At 35.2% G+C, this 19041-nt stretch overlaps 2 protein-coding genes across 3 annotated transcripts; one reads left to right on the forward strand and one right to left on the reverse strand.

Moving 5' to 3' along the window:
* The first annotated feature begins 6547 nt into the window (after positions 1-6547).
* Positions 6548-11719, forward strand: comtd1 (catechol-O-methyltransferase domain containing 1). 2 transcript variants are annotated; one of them, XM_051913683.1, is made up of 7 exons: positions 6548-6777; positions 8714-8844; positions 9024-9129; positions 9203-9321; positions 9848-9902; positions 11053-11186; positions 11261-11719. In XM_051913683.1, the coding sequence occupies exons 2-7, from the start codon at positions 8740-8742 to the stop codon at positions 11411-11413; spliced, it is 672 nt and encodes a 223-aa protein (XP_051769643.1). In that variant the 5' UTR covers positions 6548-6777; positions 8714-8739; the 3' UTR covers positions 11414-11719. The 2 variants fall into 2 exon arrangements, with proteins under 2 accessions (XP_051769643.1, XP_051769642.1); XM_051913682.1 differs by lacking the exon at positions 6548-6777 and adding an exon at positions 7537-7712.
* A 1194-nt stretch (positions 11720-12913) lies between these two features.
* vdac2 (voltage-dependent anion channel 2) lies at positions 12914-18591 on the reverse strand. The gene is made up of 9 exons (XM_051913681.1): positions 18428-18591; positions 16781-16852; positions 16642-16691; positions 16367-16519; positions 16140-16192; positions 15840-16067; positions 15363-15513; positions 15192-15249; positions 12914-13884 (listed from the first exon to the last, which is right to left on the reverse strand). Exons 2-9 carry the CDS (start codon positions 16845-16847, stop codon positions 13793-13795), a joined length of 852 nt encoding a protein of 283 aa, XP_051769641.1. The 5' UTR covers positions 16848-16852; positions 18428-18591; the 3' UTR covers positions 12914-13792.
* Between the last annotated feature and the right edge of the window lie 450 nt (positions 18592-19041).

Below are 19041 nucleotides of genomic sequence, written 5' to 3' on the forward strand. Positions count from 1 at the left end.
CCTGTAAAATAACTAAATATCCAAGAATGACAAGATTGAGAAGTAAAAAAAGACTTGAGGAAAAAAGAATTTTGTTTCTAGCCCTTACAGTTCAAAAGTTACTCGGAAGTGCAACTTTGGCCAGTTGGTGGCGCTAGAGGGATCGAGTTAGAAACTCCAAAATTGGTGCGAGTTATATTCAGACTGTCGTCTATCTGTGTGCCAAATTTCACCATTTTTAACTGTATTGTTCCCCAAAAACCCACTAAATTGTGTTAGATTAACAGTTAGAAAATAACCGTTTCTCTCAACATAAAATCTTTCGTACCTTGTTTTAAGGATGTTTGGATAATTTCACTGGAAAACGAGACCCAGATAAAGAAGATGTAGATGATTTGTGCATGCTGTAAATCTCCAAACATACACAAACAGACACACTCTCACACATATTGGAAGAGTGAAAGTCTGTCATCCATAAATCATCTTGTCGTCAACACAAATAGCCCAGATTATACACAGATGATCGTTCATTCTGACGGCGTGTTTACAGAATCATTACAGCTGCGCTTCTGTCTGCTACACATACACAGCGTTGCTATGCGGTTGCTAGGGTGTTCTGTGCATGTTGCTACAATAAAGGCTCCCAATGAGAGATGCCATAGAAGAACCCTTAAAAGAATGCGTTTTAATAATCTAAAGACCCTTTTTCTGATATAAAGATGGAAAGATTGTTCATGGAACATCAATGCCATTATTTTTAAGAGGTGAAAACTGAAACTAACGATCTGAAGTACAATTCATGTCTGCAGCAGGAGTTTTCTATTGAAGCATCAGGTGTTTTGTGGAACCTTAACATGAAATATGAGCAATAATGATGCTTGACTCATCAGAACAGTCTGGAAAGACTTTTGGGGTGAAGTGAGAAAATGTGCAAAGTTACACAGTTGTTTTAAAGCCACTGAAGCGTTGAGCGCAGGTGATTAATGACGGAGCGCTTTCTGCAAGTCTGTGGAGATTGAAAATTAGCCACAGATTGGATACAAATACACTGTGCATCACACACACACACACACACTTAAACACACACACACACTTAAACACAGGCACACATGGAAACTCTTACCTCTAAACACATGTGCAGTGAGTAAGATAAATGAAGTCTCAACAAGCACTCCACAAACACACGCAGGCCTCCACCACAGACACACACCGTAATTTCCAGAGTATTTAAGCGCATTGAGTCGTGCCAGCGCCGCGGATGTTCGTGCTTCGGGTCGAAACTGCAGTCCAGATTCTCCCCGCTGAGGTGTTTAAATCAGGTTTGGCATCGAGTCTCAAAGAGTTTCTCAGGGCTGTTTTCGACAGTCCCTCCAAAGACAGCACAGCAGTCGCCGCTGTAATATTTCACTTCCAGGGAAACAGATGTCCGTTCTCGAGCCCAGATTGATGCGCTGTCTTTCTGAAACGGTTGCATGTGTGTCTGTGTGAGACACATTCTTCTCAGACTAAACGCAGTGATTTCATAACTCATTACACTTCATCTGAGGTCAACATCATATCAAAACTGATCCTTTTTACATTCTTAAGCATCCTGTGATCACCAAGGCTGTGTTTATTTGATCAAAAATACAGTAAAAATTGTGATATATTATTCTAATGTAAAACAGCTGTTTTCTATGTGAATATATAGTAAAGTGTAATTTATTCCTGTGATCAAAGCTGAATTTTCAGCATCATTACTCCAGTCTTCAGTGTCACATGATCCTTCAGAAATCATTCTGATATGATGATTTGATGCTCAAGAAACATTTACGATTATTATCAGTGTTGAAAACTTAATATTTTTTTTCAGCATTTCAGGATTGTTACTGCTTCACATAAAAAAATAAAGTAAAGAAACCTCGTCAGAGAACATGTTTGTTCCATCGGGCTAATCGGGAACATGGCTGCTGAAGTGTGTATGAAGTTGTTCAGGATGATTCAGTATGCAGGTGCTTCATTCTGAACACTTTATGAAGAACACGAGATATTAGAAACACTGCAAACATGTGAAAACTACACGAGACAAACCGCAAGCCTTCATCTGAGCTCTGCTGGCAATAACACGTCAGTGACAGCCGCATGAATCTTCTGCAGCGCTGCTTTCCACATAAACACAAAATATGGCATCATAAAAACAAATATAGCAGAGCGGTGCCATATCTGACCTCTGCTCTGAATACCTCAAATATTGTTTCAGGGGTGAAATCACTCATTTATGAGCACACCATGTGCTGCTGAACACCAGCGTCTGGAGATGACCATAAAAGTTACGTTTCAATCGAAAAGAGGATCAGGACAAGATTACCAGAGTCCAGCTCACGACTGCTAGCAATATAATATCAAACATGCGGAATCATCATCATCATCTTCTCCATGTTGAGCTGCTGCGTATGGAAGCCCACTTCAGCCACAGAAGAACAAAAATCATGCTCTAAATCATAATTATGAGATGAAAAGTTTAAATAATGACTTTAAAAATATAATTATGGCTTAAAAGTCAAAATTATGACATATTAAGTTGAAATTATGAGATAAAAAGTCAAAATTATGACGTACTAAGTTTAGATTCATAATTAGGAGACAAAGTTGCAATTTAGATAAATTGAAATTATGAGAAAAAAGTCGAAATTTTGACTTTTGACTGAATTTTTTTAGTGGGGAGACACTAAATTGAAATTATGATAGTCAACATTGACATACTAAGTTGAAACTGAGAAATTGAAATGAGAAAAAGTGTCAAAATTTTGACATACTAAGTTGAAATTATGAGACAAAAAGTTAAAATTATGACATACTAAATTAAAATTATGAAAAAAGTCAAAATTATGACATACTAAGTTTAGATTCATAATTAGGAGACAAAGTTAAAATTATGAGATAAAAAGTCAAAGTTATATTAAGTTGACATTATGACTTAGGTCATAATTATAAGTCAAAATTAAGACAATATTTAGTCAATTTTGACATAAGTCATAATTAGGAGATAAAAAGTCAAAATTATGACATACTATGCTAAAATTCATAATTAGGAGATTCAAAAATATGACACTAAATTGAAATTATAACTCAAGTCAATTATAAATTGTCAATTAAAAAGTCAAAATTATGACAATATTTAGTCTAAATTAGGAGATAAAAACTTAAATTTACAACATACTATGTTGAGATTTTGAGATAAAAACTCAACTTTATGACATACTAAATTGCAATTATGACAGTCAAAATTTTCACATACTAAGTTGAAATTATGAGATAAGGTCAAAATTATGACATAAGTACAGAAATTGAGAAAAAAGTCAAAATTATGACATACTAAATTGAAATTATGACAAGTCAAAATTATGAGATAAAGTTCTGACATACTAAGGTGAAACTGTGACTTAAGTCATAATTAGAAGTCAAAATTATGACAATATTTTGTCAATTTTGATATAAAAGTTATAATTAGAAGATAAAGTCAAAATTATGACATACTAAGTTAACATTATAACATACCAAGTTGAATTTAAAGCATAAGTTTATATTACATCAATTGTCAATTTCAACTTTTTGTCATAATTTTGACTTCATTCTTACAATTTTGACAAAGTATATATAATTTCGACTTGTGTCATATTTTTTACTTTTTATTCTCATAATTGTCATAATTTCAATTATGTCATAATTATAACTGAATGAAAATGTCAGAATTATGACTGATTATGACAGAAAATGAAATGGTCTGTTAAAGGTCCACTGCTCTGCCTGATCTGAGGTCAGAGGAAGGCTGTGGTTCTACTGTTGAGTCGCTCACATGTAAAGCTCAGCAGAAAGCGTTTAACGCCTCTCCTCAATGCGGCCTTTATACAGGCTGAGCTCTCTCGGCTCCAGCCACTCGATTACAAATACCAGCCTTCAAAATGTTGCCCAATTATCGGTTTCATTGGGCTGATGGATGCCAGCTGGGCTTTCAGGCTCTGGACTCGCTTTCAGCCCATAAGTCACTCTGACACGCGTCTCTGAAGTCAATCCAGGGGAAAAGTCCATAAAAATGTTCAAGCGTTAAACGGCAGAGCCATCAGGCACGAATGCCGTCACGCACTTTAAGAGGAACCTGAGATGTGACCGATCACATGATCTTCCTGATCTCTGCTGTCTTCAAACTTCACCGACAGCGTGATGCGCGCATCGGGCGAGATTGAGAGCAGACGACGGGTGTGTTACCTTCTTCCTGACATGATTCTTAGCGGTTATCATGGAGAACGACTGACAGGATCATCATCAGCGGTACAGAACAGATGATCTATACGAGACACCAGATCTGTGCAATTCATGACTCTGGCCTTCGATGAAACTAACCAAGCCTCTCATGATCGCCAAGGCTGCATTTATTTGATCAAAAATACAGTAAAAGTTTATTACACTTTAAAACAGCCATTTTCTATGTGAATATGTAGTAAAATTTCATTTATTCCTGTGATCAAAGATGAATTCACTTCAGCCACAGAAGAACAAAAATCATGCTCTAAATCATAATTATGAGATTATGAAATAATGTTGAAATAATGACTTATGGCTTAAAAGTCAAAATTATGACATTACGTTGAAATTATGAGATAAAAAGTCAAAATTATGACATACTAAGTTGAAATTATGACATAAGTTGAAATTGACAAATTGAAATTATGAGTCAAAACTGAGACACACTAAATTCAAATTATGAGATAAAAAGTCAAAATTTTGACAAAGTTAAAATTGACAAATTGAAATTATGAGATAAAAAGTAAAAATTATGACATACTAAATTGGATGAGATAATTATGAAATAATTTCAATTTAATGTCAATTTTGACTTATGACAGTCAAAACTGACATACTAAATTTAAATTATGAGATAAACAGTCTAAATTTTGACATACTAAGTTGAATTTATGAGATAAAAAGTCAAAATTATGACATATTAACTTGAAATTTATGACAGACAAAATTATGACTTACTAAGTTAAAATTATGAATAAAAACTGACATACTAAGTTGAAATTAAGACACATTGAGATTATGAGATTATTATGAGACATTATTATTATTATTATTATTATTAGACATTATGAGATTATCTAAATTTTTACATGTTGAAATTGAGACAAAATTTACATACTTTTGAAATTGAGATAAAAAAGACAAAATTATGACAAATTGAAATTACGATAAAAAGTAAAAATTATGACATTACATTGAAATTATGACAGCAAAATTATGACATACTAAGTTGAATTTATGAGATAAAAAGTCAAAATTATGACATTAACTTGAAATTTATGACAGACAAAATTATGACTTACTAAGTTAAAATTATGAGTCAAAATTGACATACTAAGTTGAAATTAAGACATAAATTTAAATTATTAGATAAAGTCTAAATTTTGACATGTTGAAATTATGAGAAAGTCAAAATTATGACATTGAAATTATGACAGACAAAATTGACATACTAAGTTGAAATTGAGATAAAAAGACAAAATTACGACACATTAAATTTAAAGTATGATAAAAAGTAAAAATTATGACATTAAATAAAAAATTATGACATACTAAATTGAAATTGACAAAGCTGAATTTTTAGCATCATTACTCCAGTCTTCAGTGTCACATGATCCTTCAGAAATCATTCTAATGTGATGTTTTGCTGCAGTGCATCCTTGCTGAATAAGTCTTAATTTCTTTGAAAAAAAAAAAAAAATATATATATATATATATATATATATATACACACACTGACCTTAAACTTTTCTACGGTACTGTACGTTAAATATGTAGAAGAATAGTGTTAAAGTTTGAGGTAATCTGCATCACGTCTGCAGTATAAAGCATCTACACGGTGAAAGAAGATGCAAAAAGTGCAAGAAAAGAGGTCAGAATCACAGTACAGTGTATACAGTATACTTACATCTAAAGTTTTAACAAAAAAATAAATACTGGACTTACTGGACTGATTTATGTGTGGAAAACTGAAGCTCCTGCAAGTCATCATGACCTGCAGAAAGTGTTTCAGCCACATGTATTAGATTATAGCGCCACCTGCTGGTGAATCTGATCAACTACAGCCTGTCCTCATACAGGGACACAATGAAACAGCAAAATAATTCTGTACAAGTTCATTCCAGAGTGCAACAACATCATCTTTCTTTATAAACAACTCTATTGTTATCATACATGTATATATACACTGACTAAACATTCTCAAACCCGACAGCAAATAAACTGGTATCCTGAAATGTTTGATTAAATGTGGTCTTTAGTTTGGATCTGAGCCTGTTATATAACCCCGATCCCATCTGCATCAAACAAATATGTGAAACCAGCCAACTTAGATTTATTTCAGATCAATAACTCAGCTTCAAGGTCGTCTGGAATGACTAATGGAAAACATTAAAGCTAAACAAGCACAAGTTTAATGGCCTCGAGTTTGAACAGAGCCTAACCTTCATCATTTGGACAAATCTATTTAATCTATGTGTTTTATATTTTATATTTATTCATTTATTTGACTATACAAACATGTAAAAATGCATTAAAACGAAGATATAGATTGCACTTGGCTCAATACTGTCTTTTCATGCATCAAAGCATTGCTCTAAACAAAGGGATTCCTGTCATGTTTAATATTCATGATTGGAGTCATTAAGCGGACAATCTCCACCCCCAAAACTGGAGCCATTTTACAGAAGAAAGAGAAGAACACGATCAGCAGCAGAAGAGAAGAAACCACATAAAACTGTGAGTTACAGCCGTTCATATCTGAATACTGTACGTCGAGCTTCATTTCACATGATCGCTGATGTTTGTTTACTGCAGTCATGCATGTTTCAGAGAATCAATCTCGCTTGTTTTATTAATGCATCTGATTTTGTAACGCATATTTATCGAGATTTATGACACCTCAAGTGAACATCAGCACTGAATTATTGGTGTTTACTTGTTTATTTGACTAGAAGCGTCAGTGAAGACGGATTAGGGGGGAAAAGCATTTAAAAAGATAATTCTGGGGAGGAAAAAAACAACAACAGCAAATTAATATATAACATTCTTACACATTACGGCTGTCAATAAATTAAACGCTTTAAATAATAAGACAAATAATAGAGTGTCCATGTGCAGAGGAGCGGTCATGTGATCTGGATGGCGCTCATGTCGTAGTTCTCCGAGTTTAAGCGCAGATAGAAACCAGTCGCGTTTAAATCTTTTTACAGTCTATGGTTTAAATGTGTGAAACGGAGTCTTTAGGGGTTTTGGTCCAGATACAAAAGATCAATAAACACTAACTTTGATAGTCACTATACCCAGTTATTGCAAATACAGCTCTTAACTTAACATGGCAGATCGCAAACAAAATCTCAAAAAAACATTTTATCATGAACTTTTCTTAATCTTATGAGATAAGATTATAAATAAACAAACATTCACATCACATACATTACTCGTACAGTACGAGCCGGTTCAGCCGAGCGCATACACGGTGTTTTACGGTAAGTGAGTTTATGTGTGGCGGTTGGTTCACGCTCACCTCAGTCAGTCAGATGTAAAGCTCTTCAGATTGAGGGCTGTAATAATAATAATAATAATAATAATAATGTCATCTCATAACTTATCCAGAGAAGCGCTGATAGGCTCGGCGACGCTGGGAGTGATTTTTATAGTGGGATATTATGTGGGTAAGTGCCGAAACCAAAGAACTACAGCAGAATCAATCGTGTGTAACTTTCCGGAAGTTCTTGTACTTTGATCCAACATGACACAATTAAAGGCCCAGCACCCAATTAAATTAAACAAAACGAGCCAGTCAGTTAATTGAAACGACTTTACAATTTCAGCTGTGCCTGTGAAAAATAAAGATCATGTGTTATTTTTTTCCTTATCTTTTGTAATAAAAGGTAAAGTTATTGGGTTTTTTTTTTTTTCTGTAAAAGAACAAAACAAAAACAAAAAACAAATTTTTTAAGACTTCCCGCCTAAATGGCATACAAAAAATATATATACAATAAAAGTGTATTGTATTATTGGATAGTTTTGTGTTGATAATGCAAAGAAAAGTGACAGCATGTGGAATTGCACCCCAAAAAAACTATACAAAATATATAAAACTCTCCAAGCAAGTTACTTAAGTATTTTAGTGAATATAAAACTGATCATAAATGCAAACATCACAATTTTGTGTTGAAATTGCAAATAAATATTACAAATAAATAAATACTACTACAGTATGTTGAAATTGCAAATAAATAAATACTACTACAGCGCTACTACTAGTTATAGTAAAAAAAAAAAAAAAAATAATAATTAAAAAAAAAAAAAAAAAAGCATGTATAATTGCAAAAAATACCATCCAAGCAAATAAATGAGGTGTTTCAGTGAAAATACACCTGCTCATAAATGCAAACATCACAATTTTATGTTGAAATTTGCAAATAGTTAAATAATAGTAAAAATTTACACATGGAACTGAAATAAATCTCCAAGGTATTTTAGTGAAAACATAATTTTATGTTGAAATTGCAAATAAATAAATAAACAATAACAATGAAATAATTGTTAAAAATGGCAAGAAATCCCACATAGAAAAAAGATTAAAATGTTGTTTTATGAAATATACACTAGTGTAAATAACACAGTACAGCCAAAAGTAATTTCTATCTCTGATTTCCTCTTTCTACAGGCAAACGCAAATCTAAATTCTTCAGAATGTCGTCGGGTAAAAGCCACGTGGGTAAGAAAGACGATCCGGTGATGCAGTACCTGCTGAATCATTCCCTGCGGGAACATCCCGCCCTTAAAAAACTCCGGCAGGTAAAAACATGACGACTGTCTCACCCTAAAAACACCCAGATGTCCATCAGGGTGATATCACTACTATCGGAGATATCACTACCAATAATAGATCTTTAAGATTAATATGTCTAAGAATAATTTGCAATGAACATCATTTTGTATTGTTGTGTTTAGTGAACATCTGATTCCATCTCTAGAAAACCCTGGAGCACAAGTTGAGCTTGATCATGGTGTCCTGCGAACAGGCGCAGTTCATGGCAAATCTGGCCAGATTAATCAAGGTGCAGAAAGCCATTGAAATCGGTACGTGACCGTCGTTGTACAGATATTGTGTAAATCACTGGTCATGTGCTGAACTCCAGTCGTGTGTGTTCAGGTGTGTATACGGGCTATAACGCCATGAGCATCGCTCTCACCCTGCCTGAAGACGGGAAACTGATCGCGTGCGACATCAACGAGGAATACATCAACATCGGCAGACCCTTCTGGGCACTGGTGAGATACTCGTGAGCAGCATAGTTTCCATGTATACGTACATGTGTATAAGAATTTTTTTTTTTTTATGTTTTTTTTTCCAAGCAGGAAGTGTCTGCACAGGAAAACCTGGATTTTCCACAATCCCATAAGATTTTTAATATCAGATTGCATATTGATAAATTTTATCTGTCCTTATCAGAGACCATAAATCTTCACCATCGCCTTTATGTGGGTTAATTTTTAACTTAAGAGACTTTTAACATAGTTAATAAGTATCAATGTTTACCCCCAGTTTGCTCCAATGGATGGTCACTGAAATTAATATTCATAAAATTTGCTTTGGATGTTTGCTAAATAACTGTTAACAGTTATTCTCAGTGAATCACTGTCTGCACTGTGCTATTATGTTTTATGAATAAACAAATTTATTATAAAGATTTTGGATCTCCAGGTTCATGTTTTGTGTGATCAGCAATCAGGCTCTATTACAATCATTAACATTATAATCATGTATTTAATAATCTTCCTCTCATGTTCTTCTCAGGGTGGGGTGGAGCACAAAATCGACGTGCGTCTGAAGCCAGCACTGCAAACTCTCGGTAAGATCTGGATTTATTCAAGCAGTTTGAAATTCTTCACATCCAAATAACCCTTAAACGTCTGATCGTTTCTCCTCGTGAGACACACAAAAAACAGCAAAAAAAGGTGAATGAACAGTAGAATCACTGAGATATTATAGTTTTTACTAATATTTTTTTTTTTTTTTTATTTCCCATTTTAATTTTAGTTAAACTTTTAGTAATTTAACACTAAATGCAATTTGAAGTATTTACAAAGAAAAGTCCAAATATAGCTGCAAGCAACAATTATCGAGGTTCAAGTGCTTTAAGGTCTTTCGGCACATGTGTAAAAAGGTATAATGTTTTAATTAGTAAGCCTGTAACCATCTCGATCATAGATCGAAAAAGAAAATTTACAGCCAAAAACAGACCATTTACAAAGGATATATACGTTTTAAAGCTTTTTAACAGTTATCGAGGTTGAGCCAAAAATCTAGGACTAGTTTGCAAAAGTAGGTTTTTGAAATAATCTCCGATATTTAACGAACGATTCAATTGACAACGGTGGTCCTAGAGGCAAAGTTGCTCATAATGTCAATAATGTCATTGGCGTGTGCGAAAAATCGTGTGATATACAATCCTTCATGCATATGAAAAATGCGAAGACGCCCCCTGGTGGCCAATTTCTGTCGAATTTCTCACAGGCCTCTAGGGCCGTGAGTCAAACAGGCCCAGCGAGTTTCGTTCCGATTGACCTCAGTTAACCTTTTCTGACAGCCGCTCAAACTTCATTGGCCGATGGCAGCTGTGTTTTTCGAAATACGCAGATGTCTTCGTAGACAATCGTGGCAGCTTGGACAAAGACACTGCATGCCAGTTTTCAAGTCAATCAGACAGACTGTTGTGTAGCTATAGCCGTTTTCATGTTTTTTCCATGTTATAGTGCCACCAAGTGGCCAGTCGGCGCATCCTATTTCACATGACCACAGACTAAACCCGTACATAGGTGTACCAAGTTTGGTGAAAATATCTCATTCCATTCAAGAGTTACAGCTGTTTTAGTAAAAGTGGCCACGCCCACTTCAATCATTTTGGTGAAATTTCGTTTTATTATTATTTTTTTTTTCATTTTTTTCCCATAATTTTTTCGTGTCCTTTGATAATGTTTGTTTCTGTTTGTTGTTGTTAGATGAGCTTCTGGCTGCAGGTCAAGCAGAGACGTTCGATTTCGTCTTCATTGATGCCGACAAAGTCAACTACGACAACTACTATGAGAAATCCCTGCAGCTGGTCAGGAAAGGAGGAATAATCGCTATAGATAATGTGAGTGTATAATGTTTGGTTGAACCGATGTATCCTTTAGCAGAGGGCTGAATGACACTCCTGTTCTCCTTCAGGTCCTGTGGAGCGGTAGAGTGGTGAACCCAGAAGAGGGCGACGTCGACACCATCGCAATCGATAAGCTGAACAAGAAGCTCCACCGAGATATCCGAGTCAATCTGAGCATGCTCACTGTGGGCGACGGCCTAACATTAGCATTCAAAATCTAACATTAGAGTGATAATGATAACACAAACACGTTACAGACTGAAGAAACTATTTGTAATCATTTACGTTGCTCGATTGGGGATATGCTTTGTAATAATCGAAGTTTGACCAAATAAATATGAAGTTTTGTATTCAAAAGTGCCAACTATTGATTGTTACTGAAAAAACTGTACAATGTATTAGTATAGAATTTTTAAATAAATAAAACTACTGTACTTGAATCTGTGATATTTTAAAGGAACAGTTTGAATATATGTATTCTTAGTTTTAAAAAAGGATTTTGTTTTTAATAAATTTGTAGCAATTTTGTTTGTGTTTTTTAATGTCTACGTAGTTATTATTCATTTTTATTTCAGGTTTAGTTTTAGTTGTTTTACTACATCAAGTTACACTATGCAACTTTTGGCCCTCTAGCGGTCAAAAAAAAATGCATTTCTGCGGAAGAATATTGTTTTGGTGCAACAATGTTGTGCTTCGGCTCTGCTGACTGCGGATGAATATGAGCCTTCACAACAGATAATGCTTTACAATGAACTCTAGAGAGCTACATGTGGCGACTTATCGGTTCAATAAAACACCTTACTCACCTGTTAAGTAATAAAAATGCCATCATCTCCGCGTCGCTTTTACAAATCCCTCAGTTCTCGTTATCTCCTAAATCCAAGCCGTTGTTTTGTTTCATTACTCTGTCGCGTTCTCTTTTATCCAGCAGACTCTCCTCTGTTCGGCGTTTGTTTAAAACAGTTGATTTCCCAGAAATTTAGCGATCTATGTCAACATTTCTCGCTCGCTGTGACAACTAACCTCCGCCACTCCCACAACAAACATGCGGCAAAGCAGCCGGAGCAACTTTTCTCTTACGGATATGACGAGACACGCACGAGCGAATGATGCATGGGCGCAATTTCCCGCGAAAACCATCCCGTCAGGTCTTAAATATAAACACGTATAATAGGCTTACCATAGTGAATCAAGGTAAAACAAAAACTCATTTTGGAAGAAACATTTATTATATTGACTGGTTATTAACCAATGCAACTCCCTCACCGCGCAGGGCGAGTGACGTATGGACGCAATTTCCCGCGAAAACCGACCAGTCAGGTCTAAAAAAAAAAAACACCTATAATAGTAGTACCATAGTGAATCAGGGTAAGACAAAAATACTTTTGATGATGTATTGACACATTATTTATATTTTGTTAATTTTGAACAAAAAAAAAGGTATAGTGTTTCGTAAAATTAAAAATATTGCCTTATCAAATTGCTGAAATAAATTAATTTTTTATATTTCATTATTTTAGTTAACATTTACATTACTTCAAGTAATGAACATTTAGTTTTCATGCTTTTACTTATATTTAACTATAACCACTCTGGAAATATTTTGGAATTTGTGGAAATAAATTGGTTGTGCATCTCAATTTTTATAAAGTGTGAACATTCAGGTTGGAATTATTAGACACAAAATAATCACAACGTGAAGTGCAGTTAAACACAAGACATTTCCAGTTTAAGGACTTTATTGCAAAGGTTGACATACACAAGGGTGTGATTGTGCGGTTCAGCGGGGAAACGCTCTGGTCGCCCTCATACGCGTCTGCGTGAGTGTTTCTGGAGAGGTTGTGTGGAGACAACAGCAGCTTCGGCTCTCCAAACATCTCACTAGAGAACCCGTTTCAACATGATAAAGCCTGAATACAGAGAGAAGAACTACCACAACAGCCAACAAAAGCGTCTGAACGTCACTAAACGCGAGCGGCATGTGCAAATCATCTACATTCAAAAGAACATTGAAGGAAAAGGTCAGGCCAAAATTAGGCTTCTCATTTACTGACCCTCCTTTTGATCCAAACACATACGCAGCTTTTTCTACACAAGTTAGTAACAGTCTGTCGAGCTCCAAAAAGGACATGAAGTCATTTTCAAAGTATAATTATGTTGCTCACACAAAGCTATCACGTGGTTTCAGAAGACTTTTAGTGCACAAATCATATGGATTAGATTGCTTTTTATTGTTATTGTGTTTTTTATTTTGGAGCTTGACAGTCGTGGTCACTACATTGTTGTATAGAAAAGAGCTGTCAGAATTTATCATAATGCAGCATAAAGGTTTGCAACAACATGAGGTTGAATAAATAATAAATTACATTTTTGGTGAACTATTCATCAGAAGAATCGCCTGTACAGAAAGCACATACAGATTGAAAGCGCTGGTGTGGAGAGAAATATTGACAGTGAAGGTAGTACTGCAAATAAATAAGAGACGACGATTGGGTTTGGGTTCAGCACTCGGTTTAAACTCAACGAGAGGCTGTCGTCTGCGTGTGGAGATGTCAGACTCTTCCCTTTCCCGATGTTCCCGTGAGTCGGAGATACGGACGCTACGCCTCCAGCTCCAGCCCCAGTCCCAGTTTATGGCCTCCAGCGTTGATGCTCTTTCCATCAACCAGGGCGGAAAGAGTCAGCTTCACTCCTGGACACACACACACACACACACACACACACACACACACACAGTAGCATCAGACGGGTTTCTCACATCAGCATGCTAACGACACTTGGGACAAACTCATGAAAAACTCATGTCCAGCTCACATTTTACCCCCAAATCAAATCAAAATACTTACAGTCAAACCAAAATTTATTCAGACACCTTGAACATTTCATTCATTATTACAGTTTATTCACTATAGTTTAAAAAAAAATAGTAATAAAATATGACAAGATCTCAGAGTTAAACTGTGTCATAAAAAATTGAATCTTAATTGTGTCAGATAACATGGTCAGGTCAAAGTGTCCGAATAATTTTTGGTTCCAAATTTTTATCAGTTTTACTGGTAGTCACTGTATGAAGAGTTTTTGTGTATAATATGTCACAGTTTATTTTGCTATCCTCACTTACAGAAATGAACTATAGTGTCCTGAACCCACTAGTAAAAATATATAAAAAATTATATCTAATGTCTGAATAATTTTTGGTTTGACTGTAGTTTTGCTTCATTTAATGAGATTCACCAAGATATTAATTTCAACGCTCACGTTGCACAGATATGACAGAAACACTGTCAGTATGAAAGCACTGCATATGGCTGCGGTCACAAAAATTCACTACTTTTTATTAGAAAAAATAAAATAATACAAAATAATTTTATACAAAACAAACAAATAATATAATAAAATGAAATTTTATACAAAAACTTAAAATTAAACAATTTTATACACATTTTTTTTAAACTGAAAAATGAAACATTATATATATATATATATATATATATATATATATAAAAAAGGACAAAATAATTTATGCCAAAAAAAAAACAATACAAATTAAAACAAATTAAAAATAACACAAAATAAAATAAAAATAAAATTTAAAAATATGCAAAACTAACAAAACATAAAAAATATTTTATGCAAACAAATAAAAAAAGCACAAAATAATTTGATAAAAAAAAAATAAAAAATAAAAATTTACGCAAAAGAAAAAGTAAAATAAAATTATGTAACAAAATATTTTATACAAATTTTTATACAAAATGAAATAAAACAAAAAAATATTTTATATAAAACAAAATAAGATTAAATAAAAATAAAAAACAAAATAAAACAAAAATTAAATAAAAAAAAAAGTTATACAAAATTTTATACAAAATTAAAATAAAATAAATTATATTTTTTATACAAAAACAATATTTCATACAAAACAAAAATACAATTAAAATAAAAAATAAAATAAAACAAAATAATTTTATACAAAAAATATAACACAAACACACTCACCTGGTCTGAGGGTCTGAGTGTAGCCGATCCCGACCAGACTGGAATTATTCACTTTAGCCTGAGAGGAAAACACAGACGCATCATGGTTTGGGTTTTACATGTTTCACTATCCTATTATGGGTAATCCAGGGAATCAAAGGAAAGGGGATCCACAGCAACAGTGAAACTCACACTAATGGAGGAGCTGGAGTCCAGCATGTACTTGGCGGCGATGCCGAAGCGTGTGCTGCTGTTTCCGGCGGTCCAGGACAGATTCACTGCCGTCTCCAGGTCATCGCTCACTTTCTGATAAATAGAGCCGCCAAACTCCGTCCCATCATTCCTACGCCACAAACAGAAGAGTTGAACACAGCTGTGTCACAGTGAAGCATCAGATAAACGAGGACGACACCGGCGGATCTCGGAAGATCTACAGGGAATATCCTGCTCTAGAAACAGATCAGCCGTCAAACAACTGCTGCATCATGGGTGTGAGTGTTGATGCATAATTAATAAACAACATTATTATTATGATTAATAATAATAATGATGTTTATCAATTATTATTATTTGCTATTATTATTAGTTATTCTTAAAATGATTATAAATAAAAATAATTGATATGTAATATAAATGTCAATAATAATGGATTGCTAAAGCAGAACGTACACATTAGTGTGCAGCTGGAAGTCTCCGGTCTTGTATCCGATCGCGAAGTTGCTGCGTGTCATTTTGGACTTGGCGCTGTCAAAGGTCATCTGGTAGCCGGCAAGCCAGCCCTCGTATCCCAGCACGGCCGTTCCGTGGACGGCAGGACCGGCGAAGTCAAAATCCACATCACAGCCCACGTTCACGTACTCCCGCTTATAGGCCGACTTCACCTTGCCACTCTTCTTGCTATTAAAATAACACAAATAAACATTAAAATCACCTCATCTAAAGCTCACGATGCTTATGACTTCATCATACCCAGTGTTAGGTGAGAAGGTCGTGTCAAAGGTCAGCTTCAGTCCTTTGGTGATCTGTGAAACACAAAATATAGTTATTTGAGGGGCACAGTATATTACGCACCAATTTTGCCTTTTGTTGCAAAAGTGAATGCCCCCTAACCTCACTGCTATAGTTATAGTTTTTATAATTCCCTCATCTTATTCTGTGATATGTGTGTGTGTGTGTGTGTGTGTGTGTGTCTGCACCTGGTCCTCAACGGTGATCTCTGTGCCCAGCGTATTGTCCGTGTTCCACTTCTCCGTGAAGGTCAATCCGTACTCGGCCCATTTATACTTGGTCTCCAGGTTCCCGATGACCTTGTTTGAGTCCATGTTAGACGTGCCACATGTTTTAAACTCCTAATAAGGGAAAGAGAGACAGTATTGTATTATCCAACAGCCTGCGTGGCCTAGACGACATCTAAGGAAGGTCATTACATCTAAGGAAGACCAGAAAATGTTATTTTGACTTGAGCACGTACCACTCCATTAGCAGACTTGGTTTTGACATCGAGCTTCACCATTCCAAAACCTTTTCCATTTGAAAGGACACATGAGAAAATATGACACAATATGCATGTTTATGATAAATACGCTTTATGTACAGATGAGGAACATTACCGTAGCCCTTATTGAAGATGTCCTTCGCAGCCTTTCCGAGGTCTGCGTATGCTGGAGGAACAGCCATTTTATCTGAAAACAATGAAAAACAATGATTTTAATCGTCTGTGTTTAAGAGCGGAACTGCAGGTTAAGATAAGTGACAGTTTTAAAGTTTTAAAGTGCCTCTATTATTCTATTTTAAAGGTTTCTAATGTTGTTTCTCGTCTCCTACAACAGGTTCACGTTCATCCAAGATCAAAAACACTTTAATTTTCTCATAATATCCACTGCAGCATCAGCTCTTTTCTCTCAGTGTCTGAAACGCTTCGTTCAAAGATTCAGTCTCTCTAAACCCCGCCTTTCTGAGAGCTGCTCTGCTCTGATTGGTCAGAATCTAAACGCTCATTAGCATATCTGAATCTTGATTCACAGTGATACGAACAGTAACGGTTTTACCGTATCAATCTCATCAAAGTGGATTTGCTTTGGCAGCAGAAAACAGCGTCTTCTCGACATGAGCAACACAAACCAAACTCTTCCAGTCTCAGATACAACTACAGTGATTGAGGGCGGGGCAAAGAGATGCTGTTAGCCAATAGGCTGGCATTATGCAAATTAGTTACAACCCCAGCAGGAGTGAGACTGGATTACTGACGACTCGTTTTAGGCAGTTCAGAATCGATTCTTTCTTTTAGGAGACAAAAACTCCATTTATCTTTGATCTTTAAAACTTTGTAGACCTTTTACATTCACAAACAGCTTTATTACACACTATATGAAAGGAAATAATTGAATATCCTAATATAAGCACATTAAATGTGCTCCAGACATGAATGATTCCTCAAATCATGTGTTGTTGAGGAAGTGAAACAGCCAAAAAAAATATCCCACAGACATTCTTGGATCATGTGATGAGTGTTATTATGAATCCTCTTGTGCACACACACACACACACACACACACACATCAGGTGTGGTCAGAGTAAACAGACACACCTCTCATTTATCCAGGATCCAGTACAGAACAAACCTGAAACCCACTGGATTCACAGAACACCTGCACCTTTACAACGGTATCCCACAATGCAATGCGTCCAACAGCCCCTTCCTTTTAAACTTTAATTAATACAATTTTATTGACTTATTTTATCAATCATCAGAACATCATATGAGCATTCATAAAACTTCTGTCAGTAATTTTTTGGCAATTATATTTTAAATAATAATAATTATAATAATTCCTTTTAAATTTTATTCTGAATGTATTATTATTATTGTCCATATGTGTCCATGTTTATTTGTTACATGCACAACAATACAGCAGGTAAAAGTAATTTCTGGTAGTTATATAAGCTGAACGACAAAACAAATAATCACAAAAATATTAAGAGATTAACTTAATAGCAAAGATCATTTTTATAGAGATAAACATACGGACTGAGCCGGTGTGGTTCGAACCACCCTATAAATTCAAAACAAAAGCCTCCAGCTGTTGACCTGCAGCCGTCTGTCATTCATCCGTCACCGAACCGAACCGGACCGAGCCTGGCCTGGAGGAGCGCGCAGCTTCGGTTCGAACCTTCCTGATCAGTTTTAATGTTCATTTTAAAGCCCAGACTCACATCAGCAAACACAGAAGAGTTTTAAAGCTTTAAACTGCACTAACCTGAGAATGCAGGTCGAACCTGTGCAGCAGAACCGGGCCGAGGTTCACCGGCGAGAGCTGAAGGAGACTCGAGTCGCGCTAAACGCTAATGCTAACACAGCAGCATCAGGACCTCTGAGAGCTGCCTCGAATAACGCCTGACCTAAATTACATATTCAGCAGATTTTCTGCTAACAAGACGTTTAATTTATATAATAGTAATAATAATAATAATAATAACTGGACAGAAAATGCACTTTTCTGAATTTTAAATTTTATTATAATGGCAGACAAACACATCTAGAGCATCCTAAATCTCACCTGTATCCACTGGAACACAATAATATTCCACTCAGATCTTCAAAAATACATGTCCAGCCTTAAAAAAGTCCATAAGAGGCTGAATGGCATTTTCAAGCACTTCACAATGAAATTATCTACAGATGATGAGCAGAAGCTCTTGTTAGATCGTGTTATGCAGCATATTTTAAAAGGAAGTACATCAGTCGTTTGGCGAGTCGAAAGCGGCAAACTATGTTCCTCATCCCCGAGCTACCTCTTACATTATTTTCTGAAATTTGCTTTTTTAAATTTATTTTTCATGTTTTTGATCCAGTATTATATACTGCAAAAAG

The sequence above is a fragment of the Ctenopharyngodon idella genome, chromosome 12 (assembly GCF_019924925.1).
Source record: "Ctenopharyngodon idella isolate HZGC_01 chromosome 12, HZGC01, whole genome shotgun sequence".
Taxonomy (NCBI): domain Eukaryota; kingdom Metazoa; phylum Chordata; class Actinopteri; order Cypriniformes; family Xenocyprididae; genus Ctenopharyngodon; species Ctenopharyngodon idella.

Bases quoted from the DNA above. Each gene is read 5' to 3' on its own strand.
- comtd1 (XM_051913682.1), top strand. From the start codon at position 7,631: ATGTCATCTCATAACTTATCCAGAGAAGCGCTGATAGGCTCGGCGACG. The intron at 7,713-8,713 runs GTAAGTGCCGAA...CTCTTTCTACAG, and splicing joins TATAGTGGGATATTATGTGG to GCAAACGCAAATCTAAATTC. The intron at 9,903-11,052 runs GTAAGATCTGGA...TGTTGTTGTTAG, and splicing joins GCCAGCACTGCAAACTCTCG to ATGAGCTTCTGGCTGCAGGT.
- vdac2 (XM_051913681.1), bottom strand. From the start codon at position 16,847: ATGGCTGTTCCTCCAGCATACGCAGACCTCGGAAAGGCTGCGAAGGAC. The intron at 15,514-15,839 runs GTACGTTCTGCT...TTTGTGGCGTAG, and splicing joins TTCCAGCTGCACACTAATGT to GAATGATGGGACGGAGTTTG. The intron at 15,250-15,362 runs GTGAGTTTCACT...TTTTCCTCTCAG, and splicing joins ACTCCAGCTCCTCCATTAGT to GCTAAAGTGAATAATTCCAG.